The sequence below is a fragment of the Leptodactylus fuscus genome, chromosome 5, assembly GCF_031893055.1.
Source record: "Leptodactylus fuscus isolate aLepFus1 chromosome 5, aLepFus1.hap2, whole genome shotgun sequence".
Classification (NCBI taxonomy): Eukaryota; Metazoa; Chordata; class Amphibia; order Anura; family Leptodactylidae; genus Leptodactylus; species Leptodactylus fuscus.
In genome coordinates this window covers 105,572,247-105,591,501 of record NC_134269.1, presented here as the reverse complement: position 1 = coordinate 105,591,501, position 19,255 = coordinate 105,572,247, and the positions used below count along the sequence as shown (strand labels likewise).

General features: G+C 39.2%; 1 protein-coding gene across 2 annotated transcripts in view; it reads right to left on the bottom strand.

The window, feature by feature from the left end:
* The window catches only part of FBH1 (F-box DNA helicase 1), a 36,027-nt gene that overhangs the window by 10,528 nt on the left and 6,244 nt on the right, over window positions 1–19,255 (bottom strand). For both annotated transcript variants that reach the window (XM_075273938.1, XM_075273937.1), the window contains exons 3-15: window positions 18,200–18,702; window positions 15,793–15,923; window positions 14,821–14,953; window positions 13,827–14,017; window positions 13,193–13,276; window positions 11,257–11,351; window positions 10,005–10,173; window positions 8,491–8,713; window positions 5,022–5,109; window positions 4,524–4,610; window positions 4,191–4,327; window positions 3,065–3,164; window positions 461–582 (exon numbers count right to left, since the gene is read on the bottom strand). In XM_075273938.1, coding sequence (XP_075130039.1) covers window positions 461–582; window positions 3,065–3,164; window positions 4,191–4,327; window positions 4,524–4,610; window positions 5,022–5,109; window positions 8,491–8,713; window positions 10,005–10,173; window positions 11,257–11,351; window positions 13,193–13,276; window positions 13,827–14,017; window positions 14,821–14,953; window positions 15,793–15,923; window positions 18,200–18,702 — 2,063 coding nt within the window. The remainder of the gene's footprint in view (window positions 1–460; window positions 583–3,064; window positions 3,165–4,190; window positions 4,328–4,523; window positions 4,611–5,021; window positions 5,110–8,490; window positions 8,714–10,004; window positions 10,174–11,256; window positions 11,352–13,192; window positions 13,277–13,826; window positions 14,018–14,820; window positions 14,954–15,792; window positions 15,924–18,199; window positions 18,703–19,255) is intronic.

Here is a 19,255-nt window from a genome sequence, read left to right as displayed (position 1 = left end):
GAGGCATAAATAATATTTAATTAGAATTTTTATTTTGTTTACAGTTTATTCCTATTTAAAGTTAAAAAAAACAACCCACAAAAAGACTTAGGGACATTAAACCACTACATTCACATTAAAAATTCTTGCTCAAATATGGCCCTTTCAGACCTGGTCTCAAGAGTTACTTGGATTCTATATAATACTTCCAGCAATACAAGTCACCAGAGCATCTTCTATATAAAAACGGTACAATAAGGATATGCTGGGAGACTTGATCTCAGAATCCCACAGAAATGTAAAGGTATCCATACAGATAAGAGTATCAATAGATACATCCCTAACAGAATTGCTCACCTTGTACAGAGCAGTGGGTAAGGTAGTTTTCTAGTTTGTCAAATTTATACACAGTAACGGATAAAAAAGTCAGGCAGTATTGACATCAAACTGTAAAACATAGTAAATGTATCTCAATGCTCACCCCTATAATGTGAATCAATGGGGGATTTTCTCTATCTGTAACACTGACAGCGTGGTCAAACACGCATGCATTGCTTCTAGATAGGATGGCAACCTTAGATTGGAGATGCTCTCGAACTGTACCTGCAATGCAAAAAAAACATAGGAGCCTTTGTTTAGAATGGTGAAACATAACACAAGCATGTACTTTGGAGTACAAAATATCTAAATCTAGCAACATCTAGATATAGAAAATAAAAGTATCACTGATAAAATATTTATGTGGATGTAGATTTGGAAACAAACTGCAGTGGTATGGGGCATAGTCTAGTCTGCTCTGTGTAGAGGGAGGGCAGTGTCAGACTGGGGTGTATAATGCCCACCAGTAAAACTCATTCTGGGGAACCTCTATACATCTATATGCAAATATTACCCGATATTTGTTCTCAAATTCCTAAAATGTTACTCACAATTTTGTTCAGTAGCTTGCTACCTAGCCTTTTCCTCCGCTTGTCCTGGGCCTTGTCAGTAATCTGCTGTTTGACTCTTGCCTTCAACTTTCAACTGGGGCCTCTTAGCTCTGCGAACCAGGCATGTGTGTCCATACAGATGCAGACCTCAGGAAGCAGCAAAATGCTACAAGATGGTTGGTTATTGGGGTGCTGGAGTGTGATTACAAAAATGGGGCCCAGGGAGGAAGGATACAGCATGGCCTGAGTCTGTACCTGGATATGCAAATCTGTCTTCCATGATGTAATTAGGAAGTCAGCTGCTGCCTCAGTGTTGCAAACCAATAGAGGGCGCTCACTGGAATGTGCAAGCCTGTCTTCCCTGATGTAGTTAGGAAGACAGAATTCCAGTGAAATAACCCAATAAAGGCTGCTCCCTTTAACATCATGCTCGACTTTCCGAGGCCTTTGTTTTGCAATGATGCTAGGATTATTACCAGGTATAGTCTCTCAATCGAGGACGGCCGTTTCGATGTACTTGCATCTCATCAGCTCGATGTAGAGAGGACTATAACCTGGTTGAGGTGAGAGGCTTAGACAGGGATTAAGGGGATATTGTCACTCCTTAGGGAGAGACCACCATTTAGGTGTGTGGAAACTTATTAAGTCTTTAGCACTCCACTTCGCAAGGGATCATGGGATCATCTGTCTTCCATGATGTAATTAGGAAGTCAGCTGCTACCTCAGTGTTGCAAACCAATAGAGCGCGCTCAATAACCCAATAAAGGCTCCCTTTAGCATTATGCTCGACCTTCCAAGAGGCCTTTGTTTTGCAATGATGCTGGGATTATTACCAGGTACAGTCTTCTCAATCGAGCATGGCCGTTTCGATGTACTTGGAAGGTCAAGCATGATGCTAAAGGGAGCAGCCTTTATTGGGTTATTTCACTGGAATTCTGTCTTCCTAACTACATCAGGGAAGACAGGCTTGCACATTCCAGTGAGCGCCCTCTATTGGTTTGCAACACTGAGGCAGCAGCTGACTTCCTAATTACATCATGGAAGACAGATTTGCAAATTTTTCCCATGGTCCCTTGCGAAGTGGAGTGCTAAAGGCTTAATAAGTCTCCACACACCTATATGGTGGTCTCTCCCTAAGGAGTGACAATATCCCCTTAACTCTGTACCTGGATGTCATTCAGTAGCCCAATGTGTCTATAGTATATACTGTACGATGAGTGTCTGTATGATAAACGGTGAGCGTACTGTGCTAGGTGAGTTGGGGCTCACCACGTCTTCATCAGTGAGCCAGTCCAAGTTTAAATGGAGTTTTCCGAGAACAATGGTGTGGAAATCAGAGCAGAGGCCCAAATAGGTGACATACAATGCTACACTGTGTATATTTTGATGCAACTGAACATATTTGCTAGCACCTCTCCAAGGAAGCCACTGTGTAATGTGCACTAACACAGTGCACAGTGTTGAGAAATTTGTTATCGCTACTGAACAAAAACAAAATATACATAAAGAATACCATGGCACACAGAGAGAAATTTATTTTAGATCAGCAGCACAAGTTCAGCAGCAGGACAGCTTGAGAGCTGCCGAAATTCCAGAGCAGGCAAAACATTGATGGCAGCAATTTGCTGAATATAAGCGGATCATTGACGCCAGAAACCGGCAGACAAAGTCGTGGGAAGAGGCTAGTAGATATCTATATATATCTCTATATGAAAAATATGCACACACATAAATAAAATATAATAGAAATTTTGTCTTGATTGGCACTTGAGGGCCGACATCTGGCTGTGTAATACAACCTTCAGGCTATGTTCAAAACTGCAAGGAATCTTTTTTACACACTTTATCATATGATTGGGAGGCGCTGCACTGCATGTAGGACTGTTTTTCCCATCAAAATGACAGACAATGAATGGAACCTAATGGACTAACATATAAGTCAATAGGGTCCATTGGTCTCTTCTAGCATTTGGTAAATGACACATTTAGCACTAGTTTCAAATACAAGACACAGATACAAGAGCTTTGCCATTTAGCATGAACAAAATTGTTTGTCTGTTGGTCAAAGACTTAACACAGCTTGTATGCACAATATACTGGAGCAAAGTTATTTGTAAAGCTTAAAAATAACAGTGGCAACATTTCTGACTTCTCACCTTCTTGGTTACCTCCAACTAAAGCTTTGTGTCGTATCTTCTTACAAGCATCAAGTATGGTAGCACCAACGTAAGCTATTTCAGCACCAAATCGGAAACTCTAGAATACAAATTGGAATAAACGTGTAGACTACATTCTGATCTTTGGATAGGTACAAGCCACTATCAAATACAATAGATGGTGTTAAACCACAGTGCCTCATGCTTTTTACACAAGTGTTCATTGCCTTGTTATTAATAATATGTTTTTGGATAGTGCTGACCTTATTAGCGCGATTAGTGCTAGTATTTTTAGGACATATTTAGAGTAGGTTCACACCTGCGCCTCATCTCCGCTTGGGGATTCCGTTCCCCATTCCACTTTAAGGGTAAGTTCACACGGAGTTTTTTGGACCGGATTTTGACGCGGAATCAGCCTAAAAAAACGCCTCCCATTGACTTCAATGGGAGCCGTTCACTTCCTTTTTCCACAATAGTTTTTTTCCGCTTGCGGAATCAAGAAGCAAGCTGCCCTATGTTGCAACGGATTCCATGGCTGTATCAGCCGTGGGCGTCTGTGGCGCGACACTCCCTCCACTCCCGTGTCAAAATCCAATCCAAAAAACCCTGTGTGAACTTACCCTAAAAATGCAGACAGAAAAATCATGTTATGAGCCTGTCTGTTTTGTCTGTAATGTAAATGATGAGACTGTTGCAATGAAAATCCAGGGTGAGAATGAATGTCCAGAGTGACAATTGCAGCATATAGCTCTATTCTTGACTATAAATAGTGACACAGAATTTTTTTTTTCTTTTAAAAGTAGATTGTGAGCCCCATATAGGGATCACAATGTACTTTTTTTTTCATTTAAGTATGTCTTTAGAATGGGAGGAAATCCACGCAAACTCGGGGAGAACATACAAACTCCTTGCAGATGTTGTTCCTGGTGGGATTCGAACCCAAGACTCCAGCATTGCAAGGCTGCAGTGGTAACCTCTGAGCCACCTTGTTGCTACTACAGAAAATGTAAAATAAATTCAAAAATTCTTTAAAAAATATGTTTAACATAAAAACTTGGTTTAAAAATAGTTCATTTTTGGTCATACAATCATAAAGGTTATGCATGGAGTATACAGCTATATTCACCTGTGTAAGATAGAAGATGTGACTGTGAGGCACCTCACAAAGAGCATTTACAGCACCACGAAATGTATAGATCTGCTGATGAGGATCTCCAACAAATATTTTCCCACATTTTTGGGAAAGGACAACCTCCATAATGGCTGGGGGAAAAAAAAACAAAAACGTAAATTTACACAAAATCATTTTGCTGTTCATTTCTCCAAATATTCCATCTTGAAATGCTGCAAACCATAGACTTTTGATGTGTCATAAACACATCAGATGATCATGACAGTAGTGTCCAAGCTAGGATAACAATGAATACATTTGTGTATCTTTTGACAGTATTCTACTCACAAGGCGTGCAATCTTGAGCTTCATCTACAAATATAGCATCATAAGAAGAAAGATCTGGTTTGCGGAGCTGCCAAAGCTTAAGATAGCCTGTAAAACGAGAGAAACAAGATAACGAATTCATAGCAAAAGCTACATAACTACATACCTTCTCAAAATCTTAAGCATTAAAAACATCAATCTTGCTTTTTATGGGTTGCTTGTCTATCAGATTACCTTGGATTTCTTTTATAAACAGTTCAGATGGCAATTTTATAAGTCATTCCCTGATTCACAGTATTGTTTTGGCATAGAACAATGATAATCTTTAGATTCTCACAGTACTACTTCATTTCAGGTGTATAAACTATCAATCTGACTCTAATGAGGACTCCTTTTTGATATTGAAATGATAAAAGTGTAATTAAATTCAGTTATTAGGGTTCGCCCGTTTACCTGATGCTTTGCAACCCAATACCATACCTTAACCTTTATGAATAAAAGACAAGATTAACTTCTCACCATCATGTGTCATTTTATAAGCCTGCTCCCGAGTTTCTTCAAGGCTTTGCATTTTTGTCCATATCTTGTATGCTTCTCTCACAGCAAACTATGAAGAAAGGAGAGAAATTTATAAAATGAACCATAGAGAGTGTAGAAGTAGCACTACAAGAAGAACACAAATATACAGATTGATTTTCAATACAAGAATTTTAACATTTAAACTTTTTTATGTAGAGTGAGAAGGTGAAAGGCAAAGTGCTTGTATGACGCTATATCACCCCTGGATACCTTATGTGTGGTCCAGTGCGGGTCTGGAGTAGGCTTCAGCCCCAGGTGCGGGTCATAGGCTTGGTATTGGGCCATAAAAACCTGCTGAGCCTGCACTTCAGGGCAGATCCTGGGAGGAGAGGAAGTGACTGGGTCTGTCCTGTAACCCTGAGTCTGGTGAGACCAATTTGTGCTTGTGTTTTTTTGTGTGTCTGGTAGTAAATTAGGTTATAACTTCTGTTCAGTTAGTTGTTTGGATGAGCAGGAATTTGTTTATTTTTGCCTGAAGTTAAGGCTGTATTATAATTTGCTTATTTGTGCCTGAAGTGAAGGTTTTATTTATTTTTCCAGTTTTTTTGTAAATAAACCTGATTGCTGCACATTTTTGTATCCCTGTCTTGACTGTTTAAAACGCACCACCACTTCTACCGAGCTACATTCCCCACAGTAGAGTTGTGCTACAGACCTTTCCTTCCTCGTGTAATTCACTAAGAAGTTTTGGGCTCCTTGTGAATTTTTACACACGAAATGAGTATAAAATATGTTTAGGCAAAGGTATTTATTGAATGATATAACCATGTAACAAAATATCAGCAATAGCGACAAAAGTAGCTCATGACATGTCGAGAGAAACAAGAACAATTTTCATCGAAAAAAAGAAAAGAAGCACATTGTAGCGAACAACAAATTACTATATAAGTAAAAGTTAATACATAAGAAGCATTTAATATCAGTAGGAAGAAGATACAAACAAGAATAAACGTACTGTCTGTAATCACCCAAGTGTGACCAAAGTTTAAATAGGGGTTGGGGAATTCCTGTCATCCCATTTATCACAATTGCATATAATACGTGCACATTTATTTTGCCTTTTTGTTGTCTTTTTCTGCCCTGCACATTATTTATGATACATTTGCATCTTGTTTTACTAGATGTTATGCTGCTCTCACGACGTTTCTTATTCCCCAACATGGGGCATCGGCCAGAAACAGTTTTCTAGGTAGTATAAAACTAGATATGCCACTATTTGTATATACTGGCAATAGAGGGTCAGGAGGGACATTACAACTTGTTTTTTGGTAAAAGAAAGTACAGGTTAATAAAATATATTACAAAATGTTCATCAAACCCCTCCCTATACAATAGCAGACACAATGGACCCAATAGACATGAATGGGTCTGTTTTTAACAAAAAACGTGTTAGGTTATTCAATTTAAAAAAAAAAAAAATTAATTAACCCAGTTCTTTTTTCACTGTTCATTAATAACAGATGCAAAGTGAATGAAACTTGGCTAGCAAAAAACAGATACAGCAGTGATGAACTTATTTGTCCATTTTTCTTGACTTAGTAATGGAAACAGTTATCGTATATACTCGAGTATAAGCCGACTTTTTCAGCACATTTTTCACACAGAAAAAGCTCTCCTCGGCTTATACACGAATCAGGGTCCACGGAGCACAGAAAACTGGAAGGACCTGGAAGGGGGAGGTCCTTTAGTGCTACTGCTCTGTGATTGGCTTGTCATGAGGTCATGTGACTGTGATGTCATCAAAGGTCCTGTAGCCACCGGTATGTAACATCTGTAGATAAGGTTGAGTCTAAATCCTAGTAGCTCCACCCACACCAGAGTCCGATCACATGGTCATGACATCATCAGAGGTCCTTTAGCACACGAGGATTTAGCGTCTACCCTGCAGATGAGTGGCCAGGATTCATTGTGTCCTATGGAAGATGTCTGTTGTATAGAGGAGAGGAAGCTACAGTAAAGTGACACACACAGGGACCTTCCTTTAGTTACTCTGCCTATTAATGTCAGGCATTTGGGATTATTAATTTAGTTTCAGTAACTCCATGGGCCTCACATTAATAACAGTTAACCTCATCATGTCCCTCATATTAACCCCTGTGTGCCCATATAAGGGTTACTAATATGTGAAACACATGGGGGTACTAATAAAGGACCTTAATTATGAAGATACCTAATTACCTCCATATGTCCCACATATCAGTAACTCTTATGTGAGGCACACAGGGGGTTAATGTGAGGGACATGATGGGGTTAACTGCTATTACTATGATCCCCATGGAGTTACTAAGCTGCAATTCACATGACCAGACTTTTTATCTGCAATGGTGGATTTCCCCCCCCCTCGGCTTACACTCGAGTCAATAAGTTTTCCCAATTTTTTGTGGTAAAATTAGGGGTCTCTGCTTATATTCGGGTCGGCTTATACTTGAGTATATATGGTATGTGAATATAACCTATTCACAAGACCAACTTCATCAGCCACGTGGTGCCCATGATCCATGAAAAAAACAGAGCATGCTCTATTATTTTTCACCAATTGGACTATCTGGGTGACTATTGGGTGTATTTTCACAGGTCTTGTACACTCATTGAGGTGAATGGGCCAGTTAAAACTCCCCCCCCCCCAAAAAAAAAAAAAAAAAACACATGCTGCACAGATCTGAGAGATACATGGCCGAGCCTGGGCTAGGTTGTGCGAGTGCAAATAAGATAGAATGAAATGCAGCCTAAGGAGTTATTAACACGACGGTGCTGTTTTTCATGGTTCACATGCCCAAGAAGCCCTTCCTGCCGCTTGTTGCGTTTTTGACTCCCCGTCTTCCAAACCTATCACTTGAATAGGAGCGATGCTAAACAAGCTCCACATACACTAGCAGTTTCTGGAACCCAGCAGTGGATGCAACATACTGAGGACCGATCCTGTGTAGCAGAGAAAACAGAATTCTAAGATTTTAACTGATAATTTGGGTGTAATTTGGGGACCACCTACTCAATTCAGATTCGAGTTCATACAATTTAGAAGGAGAAAGGTTTAGGACAAGTAAACAAACTTTGGGGTGGTAGCCCAAGGCCCTACAAATAAAAGTAATGAGTACATTTTTTATACATACGATACAGAAAAAAAAGGCAATCTACATACGCTGTAACCGCAAAGACACACCTCTCCATATAACAGGCATATTCTCAAGCAGGGCAGAGCGGCAGAACTAAAATCTATGTCAAGTCATAGTTGGCATAAAATTCAGGCATCATTTATGCCACGGAACTGGTGAGTCCAGCAGCCCTGCTCACACATAAATTAGGTGTAAAGCATGCACCAGGATTCTGGAATATTTATAGCTGTTTATTTTCCCCACTGAATTTATTGGTAGTCCAGGAATCTCTACAAGCAAAAAAAAAAAACAGGTACCTGTTGTTCCAATGGAGACACCATTTGCCTTTCTCCACGGTTATTTTTACTCCATATAGGAACATGCTCTCTTTCAATTGTTTCATCAGCAGAAGCAAAAAAATTCTCCAATGTTTTAACTACAAGTTTGGCTCTGACAAAACCAGCTTCCCCTTCCGGAAGGACAAAGTTCACTGTATATGAAGTGAGTTTGAAGAGGTTCAGCTTCTTCCTTTGCTCATACCTAAAAAAAAAAATAACCCATACAAAAATGTTAAGATTTGTAATTAATTTAAGCAAATTTTTTTTTGCACTTACAGTGTACCTTCCATTTTCTATACATGGGGTACTCAACTAGAAGTTCACAGAACCAGTTTTACAGACTCCTACAGCAAGGAATACAAGTTCCTACTCTGCTGCAGCAGTTGGTAAGCTCCTCAGCGCCTCTAACTAACCACTGCCAGCAGTGGAATAACAGTTCAGCGAGGGAGACTGGAGTAATGGAGAGAGATGAGATGGCACAGTGTAGTATAGCACCCAAGGACTGACTACCAGCGACATGTACCCAAATTGTCTGCAGTCTTCTCCATCTCTAACATGCACTGTATTGGACATGGTTATTTTAAAAGGTAAGGGGTTACTAACGCAAGGTATATGGTGTTAAAAAAAAAAAATTGATACTTCCATTTTTCTTACATCATTCACCGCATATGCCACACAACTAATGGTAGGTAAATGGGGTTATTAATTTAGTAAATCCTTTTGCTTTATTTTAGGATGTTTATGCACTTCTCACTGGGTATGTCAGGGTTATTTCTGTGAGGTACATAGGGTAGTTACTATTATGATGTGAGGCACATGACGTTAATAATTTAATAATAGAAATGAGCGAACACTGTTCGGATCAGCCGATCCGAACAGCACGCTCCCATAGAAATGAATGGAAGCACCTGTGACGCCGGCCGGTCGCCAGCAAAGTCAGCGTCACAGGTGCTTCCATTCATTTCTATGGGAGCGTGCTGTTCGGATTGGCTGATCCGAACAGTGTTCGCTCATCTCTATTTAATAACCCCACGAGTGTGTACATTACATATGATATGTGTACATACATTAGATATGTACATTGTTTACTTTGTGACATCTCTGTACAAAAAACGTTGGGCTTGTAGGAATTTTTATCTCTAATTTCAGTTGGACTTTTAGACAGATGTGACTGTAGCCTAAGATATGCAATACAGAAGATTACAAAAAAATTAAGCGATAGAGCGCTGGTCCAACTTGAATAAATCTTTGTTCCAAATAGGTGTAACACACAACGCATTTTGGGTAAAAACCTTTCTCAAGTGTGCATCCACTTACCACAACCTTAAGAGATGAGCAGCTAATTGCTAGCTATCCGTCATATTCATTCTTAACCTTACTGTATTACACTATTAGCGCTCTGCGCTGTCTGTTTTTCAAATTCTCGGTATCATAAGATATGCAATGGTCTTGGATAAAGTAGCCATAACAGCAATAGCTTGTAAAATACTTACAATTTTCCTGTGTTTTGGTAAGCCAACGAGTGGAAAGTTTTGCAAACCACATTCTTGGGGAAAAGCTGGTTAGCATGATTTGCAATGGATTTGTTGAATGTAACATACAGAAAACGTAGGTGAGGTCTTTTCTCTGCATATTTAATAAGTGTTGAGGTTTTTCCAGTACCTACACAAAATATATACACAATACTAATAAGCAATGTAACAGGAGTCCGCATAGCAGCAGAGACAAATGTGCCTATACACTGAAAAGTATAACTGCTTAGCAGCATGGCTGGCATCCGTTCCTTTTATTTAGAGAACCTTTCATGTCCTAAGGCACATGCGGTTTTATATACCTCTAGGAAGCCAACATTCAGCTGAATTCAGCACACTGTTAGGTTTCCTGTTATGTGCCCCGGTAGCAGAGATATCGGTGCCGTTACTGATAGCTCTTCACTGTCAGAAGGGTGTTTGTGACAGTCTGTGAGGAGCGCACCTCCTGACAGTACTGTCCGTAGTGCTATACTGTCAGAAGGGCATTCCTTACCGACAGTACTTGTCCATAGACTAGTACTTGGGGGGCGTTCCTCACCACTCAGCGTGATATATGCGCTGATAGCTAAAATATTAACAATATTGTGGAAAAATAATAAATAAAATAATAAATTTCAGAATACCTTTTGGGCTGTCCAACCCCTTTACCATCATTTAGAAGGGCTTTCCACAATGATCACAATCATGTGTGATCAGGTTGGGGTTGGCCACTGGGACTTGCAAGAATAAAAGGTCTGTAGTGCTCTCTATTTCTTTATTACTAAGGAGTAGAGATGAGCGAGTACTGTTCGGATCAGCCGATCCGAACAGCACGCTCGCATAGAAATGAATGGACGTAGCCGGCACGCGGGGGGTTAAGCGGCCGGCCGCCGTCAAAGCGGAAGTACCAGGTACGTCCATTCATTTCTATGGAGCGTGCTGTTCGGATCGGCTGATCCGAACAGTACTCGCTCATCTCTACTAAGGAGTTCTATTTAAGAAAATAAGTATTGGTATAACAGCAAGGTATCTCTGATATAAACCAAAAGACAGTGAAAAAAAATAACCTAAGTCCACAGGAAACTGCAAAGGAATATTGTCATATGCTAAGTTCGAACTTCATATTCATACATATTTATATTCAGATATTTCACATAAGTATTTTTTTTTACACTGTACAAATACATGGATGTTTTTTTTTTATTGTAAACATCTCATTGCACCATTTTCCTACCTGCGAAAGCCATGATTTTCACAACTTGTCCTTCTTGAATATCGTGGTTTATTATTTGCTGCTGCTCATTTGTTAGGTTGATGGTCGCCTTTTGTCTAGAATTACAAATTAACATTGCAAAACACATTATGGAAATTTCATCTGTATTAAATCATTTCTAATTGTAAATACCAATAAACAAGTTGTTGTAAAAATAAAATATACATTTTAAACTAAAACCATTAAAAGGAAAAGATTGATGACAACCAGGTACCAAGTGTTGAATTCCTCCATAGTAGCCCTGTACTGCTGGCTTAACCAAGTCTCTTCAGCTTAGCTCCTATTCAAGTCAAAGGAGCTGATCTTCAGTAACCTGGTACTACACAAAAACAAAGCTTTTGCTACCTGCTCCATTCTGTCTACAAGCTGCTTAGAACAACTAATCAAAGGGGGTCGTAGATGTCAGGGTGGAAAAATCTTTTAAATGGAATCAGCAATGACTATGAAATATACATTTTTACCAATAAATCGTTCCTTTTTTACCCAAATTTTTTCATTTTCACAAAGGGAAATAGGTGAAAAAAGCACCCTAAAATTTGGAACATTATTTCTTTAAAATACAACGAAAACTGCTGTTTGGCCAAATTGCAGGGCGTAGAAAGGGGATGAGTGCCATTAGACTTTGGGAAGGCAGATTTTGCTAGAATTTCTCTTCAGACACCATTTTGGAAATTACACCCCTTAAGAAATTTATCAAGGATGTAATAATAAAATGTAATAAGTGATCATTTTGAGCACATAAGATTCTTTCTAAAAATTAAAGGGGTTGTCCAGGATAACCATTTTTTTATAAGGTAAAAAAAAAAACAAACAAACAAAAAAAAACCTTATACTCATCTGTCCCCGGTGCTATGGTGTTTCTAGCATGGTTCAGTCCTGTTGCTCTGGTGTTTTCTTCCAGGGAAAGTCCCAGCCGCAGTCCTGTGTTCTTTGCTGAGGCTACTGATTGGACTTAGCAATCACGTGCAACGGGAAATTCAGCCAGAAGAAAACATTGGAGCAGAAAGAGCAGACCAAGCTCAGGCCCAGATTGTGACACTTAACTAGAAAGCTGATTTTTATTTTTTATTTATTTATTTTTTTTTTTTATTGTTTTGCTTCTTGATTTTAGAAAAACCTACATTTGGCCCTTTATTTTTTTTACCTGGAAATATAACTTTGGAACCCTGCTATGTGCCCAAACAGCAGGTTACATCCACATGTATGACACTGAGGTCAAAATGACCCTTAGAAATTCCTTGAGGAGTGTAGTTTCTAAACTGGTTAATGCAAGAATCATAATCTATTAACATGAGTATACTGTACTGCGATATATCGATTCATATTTATTTCCTCTTCATAATTCAAGTGCAAATTAAAAATGAACCTGTCGGGTTGTTTTCCCACCATAAACTCGACCCATCATGTGTAGGAATGTTTGAAAGCATAAAAAGCATTATGCAAATTACCCTAAGTAGTCAGGCTGGGCGGGGAACAGATTCAGCCTAGTTAGCCTTCCGCTTGCTAATAACGCCCTCCTGGACATTATTGACATCTCCCTTGTGATGTCAGGGAGTGAGAGGACTGTGAAGGTGATGTCAATCACACCCAGAAAGCATGATATGCAAGGAGATAGCAGGACTAGGTTAAGGCTGTTCCCCGCCCACCGTGACTACTAGGGTTTATTTCCTTTTTATGCTTTCAAACATTTATAACTTCACTTTACTGCAAAAGAAAGATTACAGAGACAGCAATGAAAAAGGAATCACATCATCCTTAACATGATGGGGAGAGTTTATAGTGGAAAAGTCATTTGACAGGTTCCCTTTAAATCCTTGAATTTCACCAGGCAGTTAATAAATTATCAGACACAAATACAATTATTATTTGCATGTATGTAGAATATTCCAGTACATACCTAGTATTATCATAGGATGGCCTTTTTTGCTGTGAACCGCTGTTTTCCAGAAGATATAGGCAATAAAATATGTTGTAATGGATTCTGTTAAAACATAAACAGAGGAGAAGCAAAAAATTAACTAAATGCCAATTCATGTGCATGAAAGTTCCTACTTAGACGGGTATTGCATGAACAACACTTATTCCCCGTCCACAGGAAGATGCTAGGGGTATCCCATCAATCACAAGGACAGGGATCGCCCATGTAAATTGCAGCAATGTTAGCATAGGGGTACTGCTACTCCACTCATCTCTATGCGACGGCAAAAGAGAAGCTGAGTACAAACATGGCATTACACAAACACAATTGTCATTTTATTCAAAAGGTGGGTATATGGGACTCTTCATTCTTGTGATCAGTGGGGATCCAAGTCATGGTTTTATAATACTGTATATGTGATAACATCTGCACCAATCTTCTATACCAGTCAAGTATTAGTGAAGAGAAGGGTAACTACAGAAACAGAGGGCCAGCCATCTGAGAACACAGAGATAAAACAGCTTCCACCACTGATCTGTGTTACACGTTATGAAGTCATTCAAGTAAAGCCATTACGGCTGTGTGACTTATTTTAGATCTGATTTTTTTTTACCTATTACTGATGAGAATCTTGTGTTCTCTCATTGCAAAGATAAGAGTTGCCAAACAGTATAAAGCTTCTATGACTTCACTAAGCCTTAGAGGTGATCTGAACTGTTGCAGGCATCTCAGTAGCCTCTGGACATCATCTACTTTTTTTGATAGAAGAACCATTACTGCCATGACTGCCCACGCATTCACAGTCTGCAAAACAGAAAAAGTAGAAAGGCATTAAGTTAAATTATTCTACAGTATTAGCAGTGACTGATAATATCCAATGACAAAACAGCATATGAAATATTGTAGTCTAGCAAAAGCCTATTTCTCCTACACTGCTCAGAAGATGACAATACAAAGCCAAACAAAAGACTGAGTTCAGTGTAGGTGCTGGACCTGATAGATTTGATGAGAAAGTTCAGGTCTGAAGCCTGCAGAATTGTGAATGCAGTTCTGGGCTATCATAGGTTCAAAGTTTTAACTTTGTTTGTATTTTAATGCTATATGTATACTTTAATAATCAGAACAAATATAGATTATTAGACACTGATGAGAAATTTACTCCTACAATATATTATTGATAACCTCTCGCCTATAAATATGGACTTAGGAGTGTAAATATGCAGATAGGTCTCTTAGAACACTTGTTTTGCACTTAATAGGCGGTCACCATGCAGATAAAGCAGTTTTCCAAGTATCTGAAGAAAAAAAAAACCCACAACCAGTACTCACCTCTTTAATCCCCCAACAATCCAGTGTCCACTGCAGTTCCTCTGGCAGTCCTCTTCTGGTCCATGCAAGCAGTACGGCACACAGCCTCTGAGGCCACGTACAGGCTGCAGGGGTGCCAGGCAGCTTTTTTTCTTACAAACACTTGGATAACCACTTAAAGCCTTCACATGAGAAGTTAACTACAGTGCCACAATGTACAGTGGTCCAGTAGTTTGATACCACAAGACTGAACCTATAATTTAAGGTCATCTTCACAAATAATAAGAATATATACCTACCTCATTGTTACACATCAGCTCTGGAAGTCTCTGGATTACACATTTTTCAGCAACGTCATATAAATGATGGCTCTTTAGACAGTCCAAAATAGTTTGTGAGTTGGCGAAATGTGCTGAGAAAGTAGTGAAGTACCTGCACGGTATTCAAACATTAGTCAGTAGGGAAAACCAAAAAATACAAAAATAAAAACAAAGCTAGATACATAAAAGTATATATTATAGGGATGCCAACACAAAGTGACATAGTATAAAAGACAACTAGCCTGATATAACAGCAAAAATTACAGCAATTGTTTAGATGTGGCAGTAAATGTCAGAAGGTTACAATTAACTAGTGCATTACCTCTATTGTAGCATGCATGACCTATTAGATTAAAGCCTTGACCAGTCAGATTTGGTAATAATTCTGTAATTGGAAACTATAAAATATCCAGAATTAAATATGCTATGTGTCACGTCGATAATAGAGGCCTCTATTTCAGCCTTTGCCATCCGTTCCATGTCATATTTTAATAGGTTCGTTTCTGCAGCATTCCCATTGATTTCTGCATTAACATGAAATTTATGTGGGAATGGGCCAGGGATGGAATGAATGGGTTGTCGACAAAAAAAAAAAAAAAAATCATCCACCACTGGCAGCAGCCGTTATAGAGCTACTGACAATGGAACATGGGAGTATAAAAGGTAAATCAGCGTCTTGTCTGGAGGAAGATACTATGACTATATGTGATAAATGCCTAAATGCTGGAGGGAGGGGACCCTCACTGATCACTAGAATGGGGGTTCCAAAGCCACCCTTTTCTCATTACTTTAGGACAGCAAGTAGGAGGGGTTTAAAAGGAGGCGTGGTCAAACATGAGTGGTGCTACTGCGTTCACGGTCAATGGAATTGATAGCAACAGCCAACTGCTATATTTGTCATGTTGTGTGCTGTAGTTTTAAAAAAAGACAAAATATTAATAGTTTTCTTACTTTACTAGATTCAGTATACAGAGTGGGTTGTCTGCAGTTATCCCATTCTTCTCAAGAAGATCTTTAATTTCCAATACACTCTTCTCATCTTTTGCAATGTACCGATGGTACAATTTCTTCCACCTTATAAACTGGAAAAAAATAATCAAACAGTGTGTCACAAGGATATAATAAGTGAGAGTCCACTTGGACTTGTGTAATGTTTTAGGAGGTACAGTAACTCCCCCAAATGTCTTAGGCCTTAATGAGCAAGCCATTTCTTGGATTTTACACACTATTTTTACTCCCACTAGGGCGCTTTAATATATAATAGTCTAAATCACTTGTATAATATTTTGCATATAGTACAGTGCTTTATGTAGATAATGTGAAAACAAAAAGGCATTCTAATAGGCCATGCCTTTCTAACGTCCTCAGGCAAACGCGGTTTTATTTATTGCTAGAAAGCTGACAGTGCGATGAATTCAGCGCACTGTCAGCTTTCCCATTATGTGCCCCAGGAGAAGAGATATCGGTGCAATTACCGATAGCTCTTCACCATCAGAAGGGTGTTTCTGACAGTCTAGCTGCGATTGCCCCTCTGACAGTACTGTGTGTAGCGCTATACTGTGAGGGGGTGTTTCTTACTGCCCAGCCATGACACTGAGAGATAAGGCATGCCCCCCCCTCTCCTGACAGTGCTCATCCATAGACTAGTACTGGGGGGCATTCTTCACCGCTTACGCCCCCTTACAGTATAGCGCTACACACAATACTGTCAGGAGGGGCATTTTCAGCTAGATTGACAGAAACGCCCTTCTGACTGAACAGCTATCGATAATTGCACCGATCTCTCTTCCCCAGGGCATGTAACAGGAACGCTGACTGTGCACTGAATTGAGTGCACTGTCGGCTCTCTAGCGGTATATAAAACCGCATGTGCCCGAGGACACGAAAGATCTTCTTTAATCAAGTCATTAGTAGAGAGAGATGAGTGTACAAATTCTCCAGAAATATCAGGTTCAGCGGAAATAGAGATTTTTGGGGTTCACGATCCATAAACCCCTATTATACTCCAGACCTCAGCATTTAAACTGAGGTTCAGCATGCTGATGTCACTGCACCCTATTTGACTGCACAGACCCAATGACAGGCCATAGCAGTCCCTGGGGCCTGTGACGCCACTAAAGAGTCCAGAAGAGGCCTGAAAATATTATAGAATGTGCACTGGATGCAGCAAAGAAGCCCAGGGAGGTAAGGGAAGGAGAGTATTAGGATTTTTTTATTTTACTGCTCCTCTGCTACTTATACTCCAGATTCTGGATACACTCAAGCACTTTTCGTTTAAACTGAACAAGTCTGGTCCAAAATGAAACTGGCAGGCGAACCAAATATTTGTGAAACAAATTTCATGTGATGCACCTATCTCTAGTTCCCAGATACCATATAATGGCAACAGCATCTTGTGATCACATCAGTGTGGGTGCAGATGTCTGACAGAGGGACTGCTCTATTTTAGAAACCACCTAGATGCCATGGTCGCTATTAACCAAAGCACTTAGGGGGTTGAAATTTCAAGATCAAGTTTTTCCAAGAATTGACTTCACTGTGCTGGGTGCTGATACATGCATTGTGAAATGTAAAAAGGCATATGTACTGGTTTAAAGTTCCATAATGGCCATGTATGTCAGTTTGGAGTAAAAAACTGCATATTTTCTAAATTTTCCCACCATAAAAGGCAAATCGTAAAAAAAAAAAACAGGAAATGGGTGTGGGAGTGCAGAATCCATACTATTATATTCAGTTCTGGCATTTATACATCCCTAACATATGCAAGATTTATCGAGAGAGGCATGGCACATCACATATCAGTGCAGTAGTTGAGTAAGACTAGCATATTACATGACAGTCTTAATAAATCTGCTCATGTGCTTTGCTGAAATGCAGAACACCGGTGCTACTATGTACATCCAAACACAAACAAACATTCACATTATACATACAATGTATGCAATATACTATACTAAGCAAAATTTATAAAAATCAACATAAGACTCTTAGGTCACATTTTGATTTAAACTATATAAGTCCACTAGCCACTTTAACTGCAACCCTGCTGCCAGGTTTAGCCCCCTTGGCTTTAAGCCACCCCACTGGCAGAACACAACATCAAAAATGGTTGCCACACAGCACAGTTTCATTTATATAGCTTAACCAGAATGTATACTCATGTTCCTTTTTACTTAGTAGCAATAGAACAATGTTGATGTGAGGTACATGTCTTTTTCCTTCAATGTTGATACTTATTTGGGCATCATTGAACATTGAAAACAACCATGTAATTTAGATAGAAATAAGTTATTTGCACTGCCAAGACAGACCAATTAATCCTGCAACAAATGACCTTTTAATGAAAACATATCCATACCAGCGGGTCGTGGACCAAAGACTTCCATTTATGGCAAACCAAGCTGACATTCTCATAGAGGTCCACAACTGGAAGGAAACTGAATATGGATTGCAGTAGTTCATCTGGGAATTGGTTAATGTGTCCACATGGTGGATAGCTCTGATCAGTCACACCAAACAGTCCATAACAAGACTCAGAAATGGAATCAAGCATAAGACCCATTTCATCATCATCATCATCATCCTCAAAGAAATTGCTGGAAGATAACGGAGCATCCTCTCCTGGACAATGTGCATGTGAATAGAGGTCTCTACTTTCAATAGAAGAAAAAGGTCTTTTTCTGCTGAAGGTGGATTCCAATGGAGATTCTTCATCCTCACTGTCAATCTCTACCATATCCCCATCAATAGGACTAGACAAATCTTCTGCCATTTCAGGGGTATGGCTGCTGCTACAGGAATTATCTGTGCTTAGATTTTCGTGTAAAGTATTAAGAGAAAAAGTGTTTTTTCCTTCTTTACCTATAAAGAGATGGAATATTAAAACATATTTAGAAAAGAATTCTAAGATTCATTAAAGCTACAGTATTTGTTTAAACAATTTGCAGCAAATTTGGAAAGTCGCCCGTAAATTCATGCAAAAAAATTAGCTTTTGCCTAGACTTTACTATTTGCCTTTGTAAAGGATGAAATCCTTTGCAAAATACATACTGCATATCTGAAAATCTGTAGAAGACCATAAAACCTGTGGTTTTGTAAAACCCATTCACTAGCATTGTACTGTATTGCCAAGCAGATTCACAGAGCAGGATACAAAACTGAAAATCTGCTTCCCATACGTGCATCTTGCTTAAGGAGCATCTACTCCAGACATTAATCTAATATAACATGTACGAGTGATCGTTTAGAAAAGCACAAACAGCAGCATATATAAAAAGGATGATGAGGGCACATGTTTTTTTCTTGCAGACTCTGTCTGGGGCCACATACAGTATGATCACTAAATTTTAACCTGCTGTGTTCAACAATAGTAGCAGGGTGGATGAGATTTTAACAACTCTCCTGCAACACATAC